Here is a 23103-nt window from a genome sequence, read left to right on the forward strand (position 1 = left end):
GGGCTTTTCCTATCTCTTCACAAAATCCACCATGTGCTCAATCACAATAGCTGGCTCAGTAAATACTCAATAAATAACTTTGAAGAGTTACAAATTGAATGTTTGTATCCTTCCCCCCAAACTCATATGTTGCACCCAATTCCCCAATGTATTTGGAGGTGAGGACTTTAGGAGGTAATTAGGTAGATGAAGTCATGGGGTGGGATACTCACTAGGGGATTAGTACCGTTATAAGTAGGTGAAGGGACCAGAGCTTTCTCTCCCCACAAAGTGAGGGTATAGTGAGAAGGCAGACATCGGCAAACCAGGAAGAAGGTCCTCACAGAGAACCAAGTCAGTCAGCAACTTGATCTTGGACTTCCCAGCCTCCAGAACTGTAAGAAATAAATGTCTGTTGTTTAAGCCACCCAGTTTGTGGTAGTCTGTTATAGCAGCCCGAGCTGACTAAGACAAAGCGTAAGGATCCTACAGTGCTTCAGAGTCTATCTGACTTTCAGTGTTCAGGATACACATTTATAGATACAGTAACTTCAGGAAATTGGCCTGAATCTATACAGACTCAGTACCATAAATGTACTGTTCCACATAAGTCCTAACCAGGTTATTTTCTCATTAACACCTACCTTCTCCTCACACTTAGGTGAAGAAAAAATTGGGCATAATATTACAGTTAGATGTGTTCACTGAGTAATACCATCTGTCACTTAAATAATGCCTTTAAAATTTTTTTATTGATTGCTTTTAGAGAGAGGAAGGGGGAGGAAGGGGGGAAAGAGAAAGAGAGAGAGAAACATCAATTGGCTGCCCCCACAAGGGATCAAACCCACAACCCAGGTATGTGCCCTGACCGGGAATCAAACCCACTACCTTTTGGTGTATGAGACAACACTCCAACCAACTGAGTCGCCAGGCCAGGGCAATGACGCCTTTGCCATACTTTGCTTTCACTTTTCTTCTATAAAGTCCTTTTCATAAAGATCCAATAGGACATTATTTAGGAGAGGAAAATTTTAAACAATATAATTGCATTAATAATAAAAGGCTGAAGGCAACAGTGTAACAATCTGTAATACATGTTTGGACACAGAGGACAAAGTGCTAGGGAAGATTACTGACAATGGCTAAATACAGAGAACTTTAGGAAGACCCAGAGAAAATGTAGTATACCTTAAATTGAGATGTAAAGTAAAATATAGCTAAGACAAATGTGAGAACAAAACATTCACATAATACACACACACACACACACACACACAGTAGGGGTGAAGGAGACACTAAAGTTCATTCCCAGCTACAAAATTCCTAGGTACAGGATTTTGAGAAGAGGCTTAATGAAAACCTCCATCACACACACACATTTATGGCAGCCTAACAAAGAAAACAGCACTTGGAAATTTCTAGATAATTATATTTTTATCACATTCTGATATTCTCCGCCCCTTTGTATTCAACCTTGTTAGCCTTGATGAAGAATGGATAGCCAAAATTTTAAATGAAGGATTTAATTAAGCTATTCCAGATCCTGAAAGAGAAATATTTCGCATCCTGCTTAATCACAAGAAAAAAGGGGGCAAAAGAATTCCTACATAAAATTAATGGTGCTGACATGCCACCACAGAACAATAAGAAACTTTATATAGGATTATGGTTAACCTGGGGATTGTGTTGAAAGAACTCTAGCTAAACTCACATCTACTCATGCCAAGTTTGCAGGCCAAAATTAGTTGGTTTCACTTATTGGCAATTCCCCTAGACAGGCGAAATGATATAAACTTAGCCCAAGAACCACCTTCGCCTACTTTTTCATCTAACACTAAAATGTATAAGGGTTCCCACCTAAAGAATGAAGATTAGTTAAAAGAATATGGAAATTCTGTTGTTATATGTTGATGAGAAGCTGATAATCAAGACTTCCTTTATGAAAAATTCCTGAGGAACACTTAACATACTTGTTAAATGATGTTTCAAGGATATGTGTTAATTAGGAAAATCACTTAAGAATGGTACTGTTTGAGGTCCAGACCCCAAGTCCTCAACAAGGAAAGCTTCACAGAGCATACATCCATACACCTGTAACTCACTAAGCAAATGCAAGGCACTACGTTCAGCAACTTGTGACTTTGTGCTGGCAGCAACATTTATCAGAAGTCATTGAATTTGGCCTGTCTGAATTTCACAGCTGCATAAAATCTGTTTGGACTTGCTCATCTTCTATTAGGAAAAAGAAGGGAGAAGTTTCAAGTTTTTCCATTTAGTTTTCTCTACTAAGGAGCATTTTAATTGACAGTATCCTCTGTCCCCACCTTCACTGTCCTCTTCTTATATTTCATCTTCAGTAATTGCACTGAGATTTCAAGTCAAAGGCCCACTTCTCAGAAATGCAGCATTAGTGAAGCCTGGTCCACATACACTCAAGTAAGCTACAATCAGGTTCAGTACCCCAGCATTCTCTGAGCTGCCTAGACCGATCAAATGCTACCGTCTCTAGTTTAAAATCAGGGCTTAAAGTGGAGTTTTAATCATATCCCTTATCTAAAAAGCTACCTTCGCACACTTTCAAATGTTCCACATTTCTTTTAAAGGGGTAGTTTGAGCTACCCCTTTAAAATGGGTAATTTTGTCCCATTTTACTGACAAATTGAGACCCAGAGTGACAGCACATTTTCTAAGAGGTCAGCTTCTTAATAGTTATGGGATCTTGGGCAAACTATTTACCTTTCTGAGTTTTCATGTATTCATTGGTAAAACAGGTATATTAAGACTAACTACTTTAATATGAGAACTAAAATGCATGTAAAGAGCTTAACTAAGTACAGACAGAGCCTAGCACATAATAAGTGCTTGATAAATATTAGCTGGCATAATATTCTTTAACTTGCCAAAGATCTGAGTGGCAACAGGAATTAAGGCTCAACTCGAGTCTATCTGACACAAAATCCATGTCACCAGGCAGGGCTCTTCCAGATGCCTTCGTCCACTCACCAGTGGCAGAATGAACCATACTGGAGTCTGAGGCAAAGAAAAAAAGTCAGTAATACTAATCTTCTCTTTATTTAAAATCTGGAAATCTTTTATCATAGTTTTTTTTTGCATTAGTTTTAATTGTTTAACTATTACATAAAAATTTTATCTTGATTACTGAGTTTTGGGCACCCTCTTAAATGTTATGCTCAAGACAAATGCCTTACCCACCTAACCTGGTCCCAGCCCCATTCACTGGTGGTTCCACATTACAGTCAGTTGTTTCACAGCTGACCTTACAAGACTAGCAAGACTCATTCTGAACCTCTTTAAGAAGTCCAGGTTAACAAATTGATAATTATTATATGGTGTCCTAAAGAAGTGTAAAATAATGTGATAACAGTATCAATTATTATCATAGGCTTGAGTTATGTTACATTGTTACATATGGTATACATAAACAGTATGCACTGAATAATTCCTGAATTAACAATTCCTTAAGTATCACATTAAAGAAAAAAAAAAACAAAACAAAGATTACTCTGTGAAAGGTATTTAGTGAGCCAAAAGGCAGCATTCTTCATTTTATGGTAAAGATAAAAGACTTACAAAAAAGTGGCCAGGCATGCTGGCATCTGGCAGCAAAATTGTGTGTGTGATGTTCTGCTAAATATGACACCACACTTGAAGAAACTTTGCTGGCAGAGTTTCAGCAGAGAAGAAAGAGAGTGATTTAACGGTTGATATTTTTCCCAGTGTATTTCTCTGATCTGACACTGCCCTGAATAGCACTGAATATACTAACAAGGTGAGTGAAAGGGGAAAATGTTGACGGCTGTGACTTTTGAAAATGTCTTTCTAGGGGAGCACCTCACAACACAACATTGCTAATGCATCCTCTGCTATGAGCCAGGCTTGAAGATTCCAAGTGTCTATTCTCTCCTGACTATGCAGAAACTTACCAAGAGGACAAAAGCAATGGTTCCACTTTTCTTGGATGGCTTCAGGAAGCCTGGACCACCAATGTTACTCCCTAATCCTGGCAAGAATAATCGTTACTCATTAATATTTAATGTCTCTTATAGCTAGTAGACAAATTTTGGGTAAAATGTGACACAAAGTTGTATTTTATAACATATTTATAATGATTTGTTTTAACATATAGTTTTCAGTTAAATACTTTGGCAAAAAGTAGAGATTCTCAAATGCAATCATCAATCCACAGGAACCTATGTAACTCATGGTGACTTTCCATTATGTAACAAATACTGTGCTAGTTATCTCTTAAGGGGTATGTAGAAAATTGTGAAAGACTACTTTATAACTATAATTTTTATCATTAAAATTAATGGCAGAGTGACATATCAAACCAACTCTCCTGCTTTTAATTATAAACTCTGGACAAAATATAAAAGGTACCAAAGAGTAACCAAAAGAAGGCAGAAGCTGAAAGGGATATGAGCCTTGAAAATTAAAAAAAAAAAAACTATATAAAACCTACATTTATACAGCTTTTTCCCTGAAAATATTCCCAGTCCATGTAGCAGAAGAAGAGAATGCAAGCAGAAAACAGAAAGTCTTACTGGCTGGGCAGTAAAAGGTGTCTGGAACTGGCAAAGCAGCCGGAATTTGAGAAGCCTAGAAAAGACAGCACCCGGGATGGGGAAGTTCTAAAGTATGCATACAACTCCACTCAAATCCTTAAATGATTCCCAACTATGCATGAACAAGTGACATTTAGGAACCCAAGAGAAAGCAAGAGTTGGAAGGCTGAAAGGCTGAACATGGTTCTGGAAAGTGGGAGGTTTGAATTCAAATCTTGCCAAATTAGAGGTACTTAGGAAACACCCCAGGGTTTGGGAAACAATTCACCTTTCCACTGAACCCCCTTAGGCAGTCATACCTTGGGAGTAAGGCCCATATCCCAGGACTAAGACTTAAACCATCAGACTAAGGGCAAAACAGACCCAGCACAACAAAGCCTGAAAGTAAGTCTTCCATAGGATCAAGGTGATCTTCCAGTAATGTAGCTTGCCTGCTAGAACAAAACTTAACACTCTTTAGTGAAAGGTAAACTTTAAGATGCATCACCCACAATGTCCAGTAAATAAAAACTACCATAAATATGAAGTAAACGAAACTGTATCGATAGTCAAGACGAAGAGTTGTTGATAAAAACACACCCAAAGACAAACCAGATGTTAAGAATTGGCAGAGAAGCACTTTATTTATTTATTTTTATTTTTTATCCTCACCCAAGAACATTTTTTCATTGCTTTTAGAGAGAGAGGAGGGGTGAGAGAAAGGGAGAGAGAGAAACATTGATGCGAGAGAGAAGCACCAATCGGCTGCTTCCTGCCCATGCCAGCCAGGGGATTGCACCCAGCCCACACCCTGACCGGGAATAGAACCTGCAGCCTTTTATATTTGCTTACAGGATGATGATCCAACTGAGCCACAACAGCCAGGGCAAGAATTGGCAGACAAGAACTTTAAATAATTATGACAAACATGTTTTAACAATGAACACTTTGTGAGTTTTACAAATCATAACGTCACCCACCCCCAGCATTCTAGTGAACCTGAGTTGCCCATGATTTTTAATCAAAGTGGGATTTGGAATGGTTTGTATTTGAAAGTCTGAGATCAACAACTTAAAAGTGATTAATGACAACTAAACTTAATTATATACTTACACCTCCCAGTAGGACCAGGGAGAGAATGAAATGTCTTATCTCTCTGCAGTGAGAGGCCTTTATTAAGATCTGACAACAACTATTTAGGAGCAATAATTGAGTTTTATGCATGATTACACAGGCTCTCCTTGTCTGGCATCCCAACGTAATCACAAACTGATTGACTACTTAGGCTCCTAGCAGTGAGAGAAAAAAAAAAGTTGAGCAGTGTACAAAACTAACCTTTACAACTACTTATCCTCATCCGTCAATATGATCTTATCAAGGGTTTCTATGATTTCTGTAAACAACCATTATATTTTAGCTGAATCAGTAGCATTATGTTCTCTAAACAGATAGCTCCTACTTTAAAACATCTTCCATTGATTTCCACTTCCCTCAAAGGAATTTGGCTCTAACTTACTTTTCTTAATCCACTAAGCAATCTCATGAGTAAAAAGTTAATCACATGCCCTGCATGTCTGATGCAATTCTTACAAACCTGCTAAGTGTTCTAATATTCATTTACCATTTTGTGAAAATAATATTTACTGAGCAAGCTGGATTACCTACCTTCTTTCCCCAGGGAAAAAAAACAAAGTTGATGAGGAATATATTGAAAGGTCTGCTAAGAAGATGTTGTTTTTGCTTAAAATTTTGTTTAACACCTATGGAGATTGGCATGGGATGTAGGGATGGTTGACATGGCCTCCCTGATATTGTTCTTGTTTCCTATGTCCACTTATGTTGACACTGCCACTCCCGAAGATGTTAATATCACTTTTACTGAGGCATGTAAACTTTTACTGAGACACTTTTTCCCCAAGTTTTGTTGTCCATATTGGTCTCCCAAAAGGATGCCTCGCCCATTTTTTTCTTATCCTGTCTTTCTCAGGAAGCGTATTTCCCTCACAATAGGATTGGAGGGCATCTGAGGGACCCACCCAGAATGATATCAATAAGGAACCCATCCCACCAACAATTAACAAGTATCCAGGGACAGACTTCAGGCAGCTCCACTTAAGTCATTCACAAAGTGAGTTCCCTGTTCCCTAGCAGCGCTTCTTCCAGAAACCAAGAGCAACTTTGTCTCTCACCTTGGTTGGAGAATTGGAGTCTAGCAGCCTATAAATCTGTTTGCTCCCAAAAGTGACCCTTAGTGTCCTTTCCTGGTAAGTGCTTAGAAATTAGTCTCCTCTAGAAACTATCTCTCCCCATGTCAGACCACAAACATGTAGGCCAACTCTTAGAACCAATCTGAAATTCTCCCTATACAAGTCATCAAGGTGAATTTTCTCCAGATAGTTTGGAAGTAAACTGAATTGCCTCTCTGTATAGTACTACCTTCCTAGATGCTATGTGAGGCAAATAAAATTCTTAAGAGGAAAGGACTAGTTTCTTCTTACTTAAGACAAATAGAAATTTTCAATGCAAAGGATATCTACTGAGCACTTTTTGGTTCAAGAAACACATCACTAAATACTAGTTACATGCCAGGCATTATAACTATACAAATATGCCTAAGATCAGAACCTCACAACCTAGTAGGAGAAACAAATATATCAACAAATGATCATAAGGTAATGGGTTAACTATCAGGAGAGAGCTGAATAACAGAATAAAGCAAGTAACTAAGACACCAGATGCCAAAAAGGGACTAAACAAGATTTCAGTGGCCAATTTTAAGTTCCTTCTCTTGTTATCTCCAGTTGTGTTTCCATTCTTAAAAGGAGAATGCATCACATGTTTTGAGATGGGTTTTTTTCCCAGCTAGAAAAACTAAGTTAGCAGTACATAATCGTTTACTTAGTACATAACAGGTTACATAAAAATTTTCATTTCCAATGTTATCTTTATTCCAATCCAAACAACCTATTGTTAAGCCTCACTGTCACCACAGCTTAAAATATTTTCACTTCAGTGAAGAGAATTCTTTCTGACTTGGAAAAATTCTTATGACGTTAAGATGCCTAGATCCTGGTCAGAATACAGTTGATGGGAACAAATGTCATTATTATCTTTATGGTATTTGATTAAATATCTAGAGAAAAAACCAAATGTGTTGGATAAACTCCCATAAAAGTATTAAAGATAAAATTCATATTATCAAATCTTATTTTCCATGATATAAACAGAATGAATACATATGCCTATCAAAAATTTTCAATTGAGGTAGAAGGGGAAAATAGGTCATAGGAAACCTGGAAAAGCTATTTATGAGATTATCTCACAGGCTTCCTCAAACAGATAAAAAATATGGCTAACTACATGGTTGGAGAAAAAGAAAGAAACACTCTTGAGAACTAGCCTATGCTCCCTAGTCCTGTTCTCATCCTTACTCTTTTAAACCCATATCATGTCATTCACACACAGCACCTGCTCTCCACCTCATCCCTAGGGTATGTGTGCATCTTCGTCCAGCACAGTCTCTTTCAGAATTTTTACAATAGAAAAAAAGAATTTCATATGGCCATTAGGCAGAATTAAAATGTTAATATCAGGTGAAAGGATTCTGCTGGTGGCCCATGAGGAGGTACCATGTGGTTTTGGATTAAGAACTGAAGATCGCAGTGACACACCTGATGGTGCTGGGGACAGTGGAAAACCTGCCCAGCGGAGACGGATTACTGAGAGGAACCAGGAGAAGTGAGCTGTGGACTTCTGTTCTTTTCCTTCTGGAGGACAGTACTTCTGATTGGTATGTTCTGAGACTGGCCTGACTGGGCAAAGGGGGGAAGGAAGGACTACGTGTGTTTGTGGGTATTTTAAAGGGACTTTGAGATCTAACGGTGACATTCTGCCATTACTCTACACCTGTATATCTTTTGAATAAATAGTTCCTTTCCTTTTCACAAAAGAAGTTAATATTTATTTACTATTCATGTATATTAGGCAGAATTAAAAAGCTAATATCTATTTAGTTTGACTTAAAAACAAGATCGTACTAAAACGTTGAGGAGTGATTCTACGGATTTGCCTTAAACTGAAAAATGTAAGAGAATGCACTCAAGATATATATTAACCAGCCTAATTAATTAAAACTAGCTTAAATTATTTCAAAATACTCATTGAAAAGTCATTTTCATAATGACAAAGATAACAATAAGATATGAGGAGTTCTTATTAGCTATTTATCTGACACCCACATCCTTCCATCCTCATGCACACAAGAACTACACCAGGAAAGTTAGAGAACCTGTAACATTTCACAGAAGTATTAAAAATAGAATAGTAGAACTGAATTTTGCCCAGTATCCTACTTAGGTAAAATAAAATATATGAAGAAAAGAAAGCACAAAGAAAAACTTACTTGCAGTATCCTGTGCCATTGTGGTAGGTAACACATACTCCTTCATTTACACAGGGCTCATAGCCATCCCGACACTGCAATGCTAAAAATAAAAACAAATGTACATTAGAAATAATTTGCTAATCATAACCCTCAGACATCAAAAAAATGTTAGCCAATCTAAGTCAACATTCATTCCTAGATCCAACCTGATCTGGGTTTCCTTTCAGAGGTTTTTTTTTCTTTTTTTTTAAAAAAGATTTTATTTATTTTTATTTTTAAGTATATTTTATTGATTATACTATTACAATTTTCCCAATTTTTTACCCCCTTTATCCCCACTCTGCCCTGTACCCCCCAGCTCTCCAGCCTTCTACCCCTTAGTTCATATTCATGGGTTGTATATATATGTACATACAATCCTTTTAGAGTTTTAATCACTTTTTTTTCTTTTGGCTTCTGGGGTCATAGAAGCATGGAAGCTCATCCCAAGTATCTCCTCCCACAATAACTGTTTTGTGATCTTGAATGATGCTTTTAATTCTCTGTGCCTCGATCTCCCCAGCTATTACATCTCTATCTCCCAATGATAATAGGGGAATCCAAGCTCTAACACTTATAACATGCCATGAGCATTAATGCATATTAAGGAAGACCTGGGTAGATATTAGATCACCATGATATAAATTAATTACTTAACACTTCAGGTGAGGTTTCAGAAAAGGCCACTTATAGAAGTAATCAGGAACATCAACAATATTCATTCAACAAATGGTAGCTGAGAGCCTACTATGTACCAGGCATTATACTAGGATCCAGAGGAAAAAGGAAAAATGGAACACATAGAGAAATAAATAAAATATAATCTCTAACTTTTAAAAAGAGACCATGAATAAAGACTGTAGACGAGGGGGACCAAGGAAAGAAAATGAAAAAGTTCATTTATACATACAGATAAAATAATTCTCAAATTCTTGAACCCCGTTTCCTTTATGAGGCAATGAAAAGGCACTTCACCACCCTAATCCCTCCCCAAAACAGACTACTCAGAAATAAACAGCAATAGTAGAAAGTTTCATTGATTTAAGCCAAAAGAGGAGGAAAGCTATCCAAAGTCTGTCACTCACTTGCTACATAATAACAATACCTTGATTGTTTAGCTTTTAGAGTTAGAATTTTCATCACCAGAATCATTATAATTCTAATAACAACTGAAAAGGCAAGACAGAAAGAAACCTAGGCAAATAAAAATCAAAATTGAAGTTCATGAACATTTTCTAGAAGATTATTAAGATTTCCATTTCCTAGGATGGTTCACGTATAAATACCTGAAAGCAAAACTGAGAAGTCTTTGAGTTTCCTCTAGCCATACCAATCTTTAAATAAATTGCAATATCAGAGGCTCTAGGCCTGCCCCTCCTGGGCATCAAAACCATCTTCCTTCCACAGCAGGACCCAGGCACAAGCTGGATATCAGAAGAAATTCCTCCATTAACAATTACTACATAAGAGCCGTGTATTTGCCCAGTACTGTTATCAAGTGATGGAACTATTTGAGAACATGTTTACAGAAATTTCATCTCTTAAAATAGTAACACTAAAAAACAGTAACAACAATAGCAGCTACCACATAGCACTTACTAACTAAATACCAGGTACTGTCCTAAGCACTTTACATAGACTAATTCAATCTTCCCAACAACCCTATTGTGACAGTATAAGGACTTGGACCTGGGAATAGAAAATAGCAAAAGACTAGGAAGGTGAGCTGACACCAGGTGGCTAGAAGGAACACAAGGATGTCACCACCCCTCTACTCCCTACTCAAAAACGCAGAGGTAGCTGATTTTATCTCCTTTCTAACTGTCCTGCTTAAACTACTGACCCACAAGTGCAGCTGATCAAGGTTTGGCCACTACATGACCTTCCTGGGACAGCAGTAATGAGTAACACCACCATCTTGCCCACATAGGTCAGGTGTGGAGACAGTTGCCAAGCAACCCAACAGGGGCAGAAAGTCACCCTGCCCTGACATGAAAAATTCCACTCTCCAAACCCTTCACATGCCCACCTTTTTGCGCATGCCCGCCTTTTTGCGTGAGCCCGCCTTTTTGTACGAGCCTACTTTGTCTCCAGCTCACAAATGCAGCCAGCCTCTGTGCCAGTTTAGAGGACTTACTTTCCTCTGTGCTGCCACCCTGTGCCTAAGCATAAGCTTAATAAAATCTGTCTCCAGGATTTCCTCTCAATTTCTAAATTGCAGAACCCAAGAACCCTAATGCTGATAAAATTTTGTGGCAAATCTGGTGTGACCTCGTGTCCCTACAGCAGCAGGACAGAGTGGGGAGAAAAGTCACGAATCAGGATTGACAAGTGGTCAAACCTTGAACCTTTGGTTCAGCATCACCTTAATGTGTGAGTCTGTCTCTGATACTCCTGGCCCTCTCCTCTTGCCCAGACATATTTTGTTTCCTGACCAGTTTGTCTTTCCCTCTCATGTGATTCTTTTATCTTGTCCTTGCACCCCTGAAAGTGGGCTCAAGTCCCGTGCAATTCCTGAGGTTGGGTTCAAGTTGCACTACAGTTACACTGATGAGCAGATTGCTACCCTCTGTCCCACCCTGAGTGTCTCAGGATTGAGTTGCGAGGTATGGTTTATGTTCCAAGACTGGGTTCTAGCCCCACCACAGAAGTTATGCCAGTAGGCAGACAGATTGCTTCCTTCCTTTGCACCCTCAGTGACTTAGATTTGAGTTAGTCCCAGGGTTGTGTTCCAGTTCCACCCACTGTAGAAGTTACGTTCTTTTGTGTTCTGTTTCTGTTTTGTGTGTCTGTTTCCACTTGATGAGACTGACTTACTGACAATCCTGGCTACTTGTTCAACACTACTGAACACTAGTTGAAGAGAGACTACTCTCTTCAACACTAAAAAAATGAAATAAATATTAGTTTTCTTTTACAATGTAGCCTACCCCCAATATTCTCTTGGGGATCATAAAACAATGGTGACCATGAAGGGACAGCCTTGAGTGGCCTTTCCACCTGTGGTTCAGTGATCCCTGGCCAGTGACATTCTCTCCAGGTTCTGTCTGAGGAGTTGCCTTGATTAATTGTTCCAGGGACAGAACTGCAGTGGCTCACCACTGACCAGGTGTAACTGACCAACGGTGCTTTCATTTTACAGTGAGAAAATTAGGAAGTTGATTACTGGATCTGCTACTAGTCAAATCTGTGTCTCAGCCTAGCCATGGAATCTTGTTTTTAACTGGAATTGGTTTTGAACTTGGTCTAGAGCTGGCAAATTAAATCTGAAAGTACTGTATGTTTGGGGCAGAGGTGGCAGAAAAATGTATGAACATGTGTTAGTAAAATATATTGTTTTAAATGACTTGACTTTCTTGGTGACCACAGTAAACTCCTTTGTGAGAGTCTTCTGACCCTGTAGAGAGGCACTGCTCTCTCTCACCAGCCCCTTAGCCATTTCTAGGGGACTGAGGTCTTCACACACTCCTCCTGGGCTTTCGTGGTACCTGGTAAAGCAGCTGGCAAAGGTAGCCTGTCCAGGGCTCACTCACCAGAACTTTATCAGTGCTGGAGAAGAATCCATATGGCAAACGTCCAGAATTTAACCCACACCTCCCTGGGTTCTAATGGTTAGGACTTGGTGCTCTTAATGTTGCACCCTCAGTTTAGTTCCCAGTCAGAGTTTATCTCATGACTCGTTTGCTATGACCACCCAGAAAGGTTTTGCAGTTTGCTCCCATTGAGAGGATCAAGCACAGGGGCCTTTTCTTCCCCTCCCCCATCTTTTTCATCTCCAGACACTTGGCAGCCACCATCCTGTTCCCTCCCAGAGCCATCTTCCTCTAGGAAAACCTGCCACTTTAAATTCAGACATTCTGAAGCTGCTCTTTTACCTTCTGAGCTTTCCATTTTCTGTTGTTTGTGTTTGTTGACAAATCCACCTTAAGGGGTACCCTTGAAGGAGAGGTCCTAGGCCTCTCAGAGACAATAGAATGCATTCTATGATTGGTTATAATTTTTAAATGGCTTTAAAGAAATTCTTACAGCATGCAAAGCTTTGGTCATCTGAGCAAAATCCTAAATTAGTAACAGCTAACCCAAAAACTTTTCAGAATCCCATGATTTGGGCTGATTTGAGTTTGGTCTGGCTAAGTAGACATATCTTTAAAGTCATCAGCATTAAATAATACTTTTATTCTACCTGGGTTTATTAGTTAAATAAATTCATGTTATCTCTGTTGCAAAATTATCAGCAAGGAAAATAACTTGGTGTAATAAAATTTTCATAAGTAATCTAAACTTAGGAGCAAGTAAGTTAAATGTAAAATGGGGTAAAAAGTTTCTTTTCGGTTAACTAGCAATAATTAAATCATTTATGTGATTAAATTATTTTATAAATTTCTTTGGTAACTTGAAACTTTAAAGTTTTCCTAGCTAAATTAAATGATGGATATTCATTGAATGTCTAGAACATTTCCAATAAGATAAAATAATAAACATTAATTACTGAAAATGTAAATAGGTTTCTCTACTTACTGCTTATCATTGAGAAACTAAAGATATTTGAGTATATTAGCAAACATGTCCTGTGCCACATTAAAAAACTGTGTGTGATTTTTTAGGCAGTTAATCTCATGACAACGTTTTCTTGTGCTAAGGCAATTATTGTGTGTTTAAAAATTATAACCCACTCTACAATAGCCAGGGGGGAGTGGGGAGGGGACAGTGAGGAGAGGGGATTACAGGAACTACTATAAAGGACACATGGATAAAATCGAGGTGGGGGGAGAGAGGAGGGAGGTGGGTTTGGCTGGGGTGGGGTGGAGGGATAGGGAGAAAAGGCATACAACTGTAATTCAGTAACAACGAAAATTTAAAAAAAATTATAACCCACTCTAGAAGTCAGTTTGGAGGCAAGAAAAAAAAAGCTGTGTGTGAGAAAATATATTTTTGAGAAAATTATTAAACGTTCATAAATATATCAATCTAAAGAATACTAATTGCTTACTTTTTAGTTGTCACAAGAAATTGAGGTTCCTATGAGCTAAGATTTCTAATTAAGATTGGAAGAAATTGTATGTTTTTAGTAATAAGCACACAGTATGAAAATACATTTTTTGAAAGAATTAATAGAACAAGGTTTGTCCCAAAATAAGGTTGGTCATTTCTGAATGAGTAGAAACCGACAAACTAAGAGGGACTAGGAAAGTTGTAGAAAGTCTGTGAAAAAAGTCTTGAAGAAATTTCATATACGGTTAAGCTAAATAAGATTAAAATTTATCAAGTAAATGAATCTTTATATCAAAAATAAGCAAATGTAGAGTTAGAGGTTGGTTCTTTTTTACTCTGTGGAGAACAAATTTTTTCCTGTATTTATTGTTCTACTACAGATTAGATTATAAAAATAAAATCTCTGCCTGGAAAGCACAGATTCTGTTTTATTAAAATAATTCTGTGTTATACTGTTTTAATTAGACCCTTGATTACTTAAGAAAACAATCTTCTAAATACTAAGAACTAAAGTTTTGCTAACCTGAATTTGTATCTGATACCTTTTTATTGTCACTTTGGGTAAATAAATGATTAATACTGTTTCATAATGATATATGATCTTTTTGGTAAGTGCATTTGGCAAACTTCCCAGGTTCAAATTTTAACAGGAGAAGTTTTCCCTAACTTAGAATGGCTTTGGGTTGTTCCAATAGTACCCTGGAATACCTCAAAGGATTTGTTTTCTTTCCTTATAAGGGAGAGGATTTGAACTAATTAGGCCTATTTGATATGCTTAAATTGCACAGGAAGCTTTGTTAACTAAAAAAATAGTTGTATAGTATTTGGGTTATATATTTATATATATACATATGAACATTACATATTAGAGATTACATAAAAATCTCTAGGAGTCTACCAAGTCCTAATACAATACTCATTTGTAATTCTTATCTTAAAATATGTCATAGAAAAGCAAAGTTCTTTGTCAATTGCATTATACTCAAACTATAACCATGTCATTTTAAGTTTTGTCATTTACATACGGTCATTGTTTTACCCTGATGCTTTTCCAAGTATGTTTCATCTTCGGAAAGATCCATGGAAAGGACTCTAACTTATTCTAAAATAAGAGTTTTCCTGGTAATATACTTTCAGATCATACCTTTAAATTGAATGAAGGTATTTAAAGCTCTAAGGAATAACTGGATTCATAAAATACTGACAAAAGATCAAGATAGGCAGGTATTAATTATATGGGACTGAATGAACTGAGGATAATTATTATTTTTATAACTCTTTGATGGAAATATTGCTGACTTTTTAATCTTTTTGTTTTCCAGATAAAAGGAAACTTGTTTTCTTTTAAACTACCTATAACACAGAACAGTTCGGTAAATTACGCCTTTGTAAGCAGTATTGAAATATTTATATTTTTCTCCCTACTTGATCACTCCAGAAATTTGGAGACTCTGAAGGAGTACTATTATTTTTATGGCAATATGGTCATTTGCAAAAATTCAATAGGAAGCTGTTCTCTTTACAACACGACACAACTGGAAACTCTTGATGTGGCTTTGATTGGAATGTCATGTTTGAAAGAAATATGTACAGACTCTGGATCTCGCCAGAAAGCTCTAAGGAATTAAGATTGACTTTAGAGGCTGATAAAAGCCCCCTGGAAAAGCAGCTTGGTACCTTGCTTAGATGGTTCACAGCAGTCTTTCCAGGTAAGGAACAGAGGTTACTTTCCTGGGACATGGCAAAAGAACCTCAAGACATTTTTGAAAACCTCAATAACCTGAGGGATTCACCCAAATCTTTGGTATTGCAGGCAAATGCTGATTGCAACTATGTGGCTTGACTTCTTAGCTCTGAAATGCTTAATTAAAGTTCAATCTGGAGATTTCTTATGAAATTTCAGCAAGGCAGTTTTAAAAGAATCTATATGATCAAATACTATTCTTGCTGTACTTATGAAAATAACAGGTCAAATTTATTCAAACTAGATTTATACAATAAATTAGCCTTAAGTTGGCTACCTTTAATAAAATGAGGGTGATTTTCAAGAGAAAACTGTTTCAAAAGATACCATAATACACAATTGTAGTTATTAGATTCTGGTCTGGTTAATTATCTTTAAAATTCTGTATTTTCACCTGTGGACTCGACTGGATCCTGAGATTTCCTAATGAAAGTGTTTGGCTGCAGTCCCCAGAGCTACTGTTTCATTCTTCTCCCATCCTTTGCCTTAGAATTGAGAACAAAAACTTACCTTGGAATTAGACTACAGCTAGATGACATAAAGTACACTTTGGAGAAATCATCACAACAGGCTACCCAGTTAAAAGGAGTATACCCTGGCAACCTAAATCAAGTCTGAGAAACCATTAAAGGTTTATCTGCCCTGCTTACTTAGATACTTCCCTTTCTAGGGGCCCTGGTGACCCTTCTACTCTGCCTATAATTTGGTTCTTGCCTCTTTAACTTTCTCATAAAGTTTGTCTCTTCCAGACTACAACAGTTCCACATTAAATTGATAGTTATTCAAGGCTTCCAGCCCACCCCAGACAAAAAAGACCCATGTTCTTACTGCTCTTTAGATCAGAGCGAGAGAATTTCATTCCTCCTAAGTATAGGGATAATGTTCAGCAGAAAGTAGTTACAGGAGAAGAGACCTCCAACTCTAATCCCTTAAGAATAGGAAGGATGGGCCCTGGCCAGATAGCTCAGCTGCCTACAGTGTCATCCTCTCATATGCCAAGGTTGTGGGTTCAATCCCTAGTCAGGGCACAGACAAGAATCAACCAGTGAAGCACAAATAAGTGGAACAACAAATCGATGCTTCTGTCTCTCCCCGCCTTTCCCACCTGTTCCTCCCTCCCACCCTTCTTTCCTTTTGCTCTAAAAAAAACAATAAACAAAAATCAAAACAAAAAGAATAGGAAGGATAAAATCTCTGGGGGGGAATGAAAGAGTACAGGGACCTGGGCCGAGGAATAGAAAATAGTGGATGACCAGGAAGCTGAGATGAGACCAGGTGGCTAGAAGGAACAGCAGGATGCCACCACCCCTTCACTCCCTACTCAAAAACACAGAGATAGCTGATTTTATCACCCTTCTAACTGCCTGCTTAGACTACTGACCCACAAGCACAGCTGATCAAGATTTGGCCACTATTCAACCTTCCTGGGGTGGCGGGTAATGAGTAACACCACCGTCTTGCCCCCACAGCACAGGTGAGATGTAGGTACCAAGCAACCCTACAGGAGGAAGAAGTAACCCCACCCTGACGTAGAAAATTCTACTCCCCAAACCCTTCACAAGTCTTCCTTTCTCAAAAGCTCGCCCTTTTACACAAGCCCACTTTGCCCCCAGCTTATAAAAGCAGCCAAGCAGAGCCAGTCCCTGAGCCAGTTAAAAGGACTTCTTTTCCTCTGTGCTGTCGCCCTTGTGCTTAAGCATAAGCTTAATAAAATCTATCTGGAAACTTCTCTGGGATTTCCTTTCAATTTATATCTTGGGAAACCTATGAACCCTAATGCCAGTAACATTATTAAGTAGTTAATTTCATTACACCCATTCCACAAAAAGGTTAAGTAACCTGCCTATTACCACACCAATGAATTACAGACAGAATTTGAGCCCTGGCCTGGTGGCTCAGTTGGTTATAGCATTGTCCTGATGTGCCAGGGTTGCGGGTTCAGTTCCTGGCTGGAGCACATGCAGGAAGCAATCAATGAAGGTATGGATAAATTGGAACAACAAATCAATGTTTCTCTCTCTCAAATCAATTTTTTTAAAAAAGAGCCAGAATTTGAACCTAGGAACTCTGGGTCCCACAATAGTCTGTGCTCTTAACTACAACGATCCACTGCTTCCCACTAAATGGCATTTTTATTTTCAGGATGGACAGGAAAGGATTATTATAAGAATTTACTAGAAAGTGAAGGCCAAAAAGGTTCAGTGACCTCCTCAGGGCACCACACCACTAGTTTTGGCAGTGCCGGGTCTGCCAAAGGGTCTGGGACCCAGGTCCCTTATTGAGTCCAGCCCCTACTCCATGACTGCTGTTAGGATCACACAAGCCGTCACTAGGCTGCAGCCTGAACAGACAGATTCAGGAAAATGGTCATCTTGTCTATATCCCACTTCCCTGTAGGGCTCAAATGCTCCCTCTTCCCACACTGATAAGCCCAATGCAACAACTATAATTAAAACAGTTAATGTCAGGTTATTTCCTCCATACCAAAGTTCTCAAACTGGTTTGTTGTTGTTTTTTTTTTTTCATTCTCTTTGGACACTTTTATTAGTTTCAATGAGAACTTCCTGACTTCTTACTATTTGCTTTTTTTTTCTTTAAATAAAAAAAGAAAGCCTCTCAGTAGGAAAGAAATGTCCCATAGACAGAGAGCAAACTGCAGCTTTGTCCTGCAGGAATCCTGCTACAGTGGAGGAATCCTGGTGCAGTGGAGGGAGTCAGGAGACCTGAAATCCTGCCTCTGCCTCTCACTAGTTGTGCTCTTACTACAAGCAGAGCACAACCTCATGCGGGCTCATTTCCCTATCTGTAAACCAAACTAGGGTGAACTAAATACTCCCAAAGGTCCCATGTGATCCAGCAGTGACACCTCCGTCATTAAAAGTATATGCATGGCATGCCTGGAACCTGGAGAAATCTATCCAGAAGAGCATAAAGACCCAGTGGCCCATGACTCAGATAGCCACGGGTGAAAAAAAAATCTCAGTCTGTTCCTATTATGTGTCCTTGCAAATCAATACCATGACAGGTTCAGAGAAATACAAACAACACAAAGTCAATATGTGACAATCAATCTACCAAATAACTTTACAGCCTACTTTTAGTGAACCAATCAAATTCAGCGACCAAAAAGGAGGTGGGCTTACAGGGCTAATAATTAATGCCAATTGGCTGATCTGTAGGGTCGTGCAACCTTGAACCTTTAACACTTTCTAAGTCACAGTTCTCAAACTTTAGTTTGCAGCAGAATCATCTGGAGGGTTTGCCAGGCCCCACCCCCACAGACTCTGATTCAGTGGGTCTAGAGGGGGCCTGAGAATTTGCATTCCTAACAAGTTCACAGGTGATGCTGATGCTACTGGTCTGAGGAACACTTCGAGAACAACTGTACTAAGGCCATGTGTCCACTTTAAGGACTCCCCTAAAACTATAAAATCCACAGGAGGTCTTGGATAATCTGTATGATAACATACTGCCTGAATAAACTAAAAAATAAAGTAAATTTGAGACTTATGATTTTTGCCTGAGGGCTATTTTCTAAATGAATACTGTAATTATTTGCTATATAAAAAAAGTTAAAACTTTGATAACTCAAAACCATGAAACTGACTGGAAAAGACCTCATTTCAAAATTCAACTTAATTTTTTCCCATTGTAAAACATATAAATTTAACAATGAAATTGAAAGCAGCTTTATCTTTGTAGGGCAAAAAGAAAATGCTCAATTGTGTCACAGTTAGAGAACTGATGCTTAAATTGATGTTTTAATAGACTCAGAGAAACTAGTTATTCACAAAAAGAGTAACTTTTTCCCAAATTTTCATCTTAAGCCACAAATGATGGTCACTCAATAAATACTGGCTGACTGAAATCAATCTTCATATAGAATGTGTGCGTATGTGTGTCTATCTTTATATACACACCTCCCCCCACAAGAGGCAAAACCAAAGAGGAGCAGGTATCTCAACACTCCATCACAGGGCAATGTGACATAAAATCTAGAGGCCAATTTCCAATTTTCACACATTTTCTGTGCAGCATATAGGAGACTAATCTCCTAATATTCAGGACATACAGAGCATCTACCATGTGAGGTGCAAGCCCTGATGTCAGGATACCATGTCTAACAGAATAAAGTCCCTTTATTAGGGAAAGACAGCTAATAAGTAAGTAAATAAACAAAATCATTTCAGACAGTGGTTAAGTGATAGATTCTATTGAAAACAGAATCTGGTTATGGGACACAAAGTAATCACAAAGGCTGAGTGGCGAGGAAAGGCCTGTGTGAGGAGGTATTCTTATGCTAAGATTGAAATGAACAGGACTCATGAAAATACGGGGAAAGAGTAACCCCAGGAAGAGGAAACAGCAAGTATATAGGCCTGAGATGGGACTGAATCTGATATTCCAGATTCATATGGGTACAGATTATTAAGCAAGGAGGGGAGTAACAGGAGACAGGCCAGGAAGGCAAGCAAGTATGATCACAGGTTTTGCTCTAAGGTGAGGGTAAACGAATGGGCTGCTTTAAACAAGGAAAACGACAATCAGATGTAGGTTTGAAAAAAGTCAACATTGTATAAAGTTCCAGTGATCAATGTTTTTTTCCTTTCTTATGTGAGCTTATTTAAGTCATCTCTTTTTAGACTTAGGCTAAAGACATCCACTTCCCCCCAAATGGCAAAGATTTTATTCTAATCAAATCTAACCTCCCAGAAGCACCACTTGCAATGTGTCACTCCACCACTCTCTAATCCCGTGATTTTCAATCTTTTTCATCCCATGGCACACATAAACTAATTACTAAAATTCTGCAGCACACCAAAAAAAAAATTTTTTGCCCACCTGACAAAAAAAGGTATAATTTTGATTCATTCACACTGGATGGCTACAGTTGTGTTGGCTGTTGTCATTTTTTTTAAATTTGACAATCTAAGTGAAAAGAGGTCAGTGCCCCTGACTAAATAGTCAGTTATTGCATGTTTTAAAAATTCTTGCAGCACACAGTTTGAAAATTGCTGCCATAATCTACAATGACTTTCAGCTCCAAATTCTCAGAACTTATGCTCAGTTTGGCTTGAGGAGAACCAGCTGAGAAGTCCATGCAAGATCTTCGTGCAGTGCCAAACTTGGCATTTTTCTTCTAGAGACAAGCCATTTCTTACTTCTAGTCTAAATGCTCATGCTCACCTACAAGATGGTTGCCTCCCTTTCAGGTCCAGTATGACTCCCACCACTCTGAATACAGTCTCTTGCTTGAACAGCTCACCACTGAACTCAGTTCCATGCCTCCACTTGTACCTCAGCTTCCTCTGATTGCTACTTCCCCTTTATTATCTAAATTCTACTCAATCCTCTGAGGCCCAGCTCACCCCTGCCTCGCCCACACAGCCTGTTCTTGACAGTTCGGGTCCTCATAACCCAACCCTGACTCTTTTAACACACGTAACTTAGCATTTAATTCTATACAGTCTTCTAACTCTCTCTGCTTTTTCACTTTTAAGGACTTAGACTTAGAGGATAGAGAACATTTCTTCTTTTCTGTAGATATGAGGCAATGTAGTTTAGTGGCTGAAAGCATAGACACTGAAATTGGAATCTGGATTTGAATTCTAGCTCCACCACTTGCTACCATCTACCTCTGGATCCTCTTTGTGCTTTAGTTTCTTCATCTGTACTCTTTCAAAGAGCTCTGCTAAGAAGTAATTAATAAATTAAAGAGTGTAAAACAACGCATGATACACAGTAAGAGCTCAAAAAAGGCTAGCTCAAAATAACAGGCACTTCAATTCTTGGCTGCATGATAAATGGTGTCTTTAGAAAAACCTATTATATCAATCAAACCCCAGTTTAAGCAAACTGAGAAATCTAGAAAAACCAAAGAGCCCTAGGCAATTTAGGATGTAATATCAATAAATGGAATAAATTCTTCCCAGTTGACATCAGTAGCAGTCTGATAAAAGATATACTGAAGTACTACATAAAAAAACAAAAAGAAAAACAAAAAACAGAGGTCACTGCTCTTTTTAAAAAATAAAAAGGTATACACACATAGCACTGCAGGCCTAAGAAATGATTTGCTAAAGGTAAAATAAGTAATATATGAGTAAAAATGTCATTCAGTTTTAATACAGTTCTATTAATAGTTGTTGAACAACTACTGTGAGTATTACCACCTCCCTACTAGGCACTGCATGAAAATTAAACAGGAATAAAGCAATTCTTATCCTCATGGTCTTTACAATCTAATGGACGGAAGTTAGAGGTAGGTACAGAGGGAATGTGACCTAGCCAAAAGACTCTAATATGAAAATAAAAATAGCTTTTATTATATAGCAGACTATCTTAATATCAATCTCAGAATAACTTCAAAAAGAACCAGTATGAAATTAACCCCTGTTGTTTAGTACTAAGTATAACTTAGTTTAGACAGGGTTCTAGTATTTATTCAAGTTCATAGGCCTCAATTGTATATACAGACAAGACCCTCCACAAGCAAAATGATTACAGCTTATTTTATTGCAGTGGTCTGGAGCCAAACCCACAATATCTCCGAGGTTTGCCTGTAAACACAGAATAAGCTGTCACTGATTTTAACCAGTTCCAATGCCTAAGGAATTTGCCCATTTAAGAACAGACCCGAGGTGTCCAAACTTGATGGAATCATCCCTAAAATTTTCTCTAGGCATTTACCTAGGTTTTCCAGAGCTTTTCAGTATCATACCAGGTACACTCACTGGTTTAAAAGCCTCCTTTTGTTTTAGGAATCTCTAACATGAGTAAGTCTGCACCCCAGCAGGTGTAATCTGAGCAGCCTTCAATGTGTTTCACTTGTATTAACATGTAATCATGTTAAATTGGCATTACTTGCTGGTTTGTAGCCTCTTCAAATAAGCCTGTCTGCTGTCTAGCTCACACGATTTTTTTCCTACCATGCTCCCTCTGTCTGCAGTATGGTGTCTGTCTGTGCTTATATCCACTGTTCACTCAAAAGATATGTTAATACCTCGAATGACTGGGCTTTCTAAAATATGTGAAGAGGAGATATACAGGGCCCTTTTAATTTTCTCTTCAAGTTTATGCAAATTTCAAGTAGCAGCCTTTGAGAAAGATGAAGACTGAGTTTACATCCCAGGACTTTGGCTGTGGCTGGCTGCTGTTCCTTCAGGCACATGGGGTCTGGAAGAGGCCCAGTAAAATGAACAAAGCACAGTTCTCTAAAATGACTGCTTGCATTATTACCAAAAATAGGAGAATTAAGGGCAGACAGGGAGACATCAGGGATTTGCAATAATTCTTGTAGCACCCTGCAATTTCAAACAACAAAGCTTTCACTAAATTTTTTTATTCCATTTTTTGGGATCCAGCCATGAAAAAAAAATCCAAACAAACAGAAGAAGTGC

General features: G+C 38.2%; 1 protein-coding gene across 2 annotated transcripts in view; it reads right to left on the reverse strand.

Annotated features, from left to right (window-relative positions):
- The window catches only part of NOTCH2 (notch receptor 2), a 200663-nt gene that overhangs the window by 105147 nt on the left and 72413 nt on the right, over nt 1–23103 (reverse strand). For both annotated transcript variants that reach the window (XM_053916245.1, XM_024570615.4), the window contains exon 2: nt 8947–9028. Coding sequence is in view for 1 of the 2 variants with exons in the window: in XM_024570615.4 (XP_024426383.1) it covers nt 8947–9028 (82 nt within the window). In the remaining variant the exon portion in view is untranslated. The remainder of the gene's footprint in view (nt 1–8946; nt 9029–23103) is intronic.

Source organism: Desmodus rotundus, chromosome 12 (assembly GCF_022682495.2).
Source record: "Desmodus rotundus isolate HL8 chromosome 12, HLdesRot8A.1, whole genome shotgun sequence".
Taxonomy (NCBI): domain Eukaryota; kingdom Metazoa; phylum Chordata; class Mammalia; order Chiroptera; family Phyllostomidae; genus Desmodus; species Desmodus rotundus.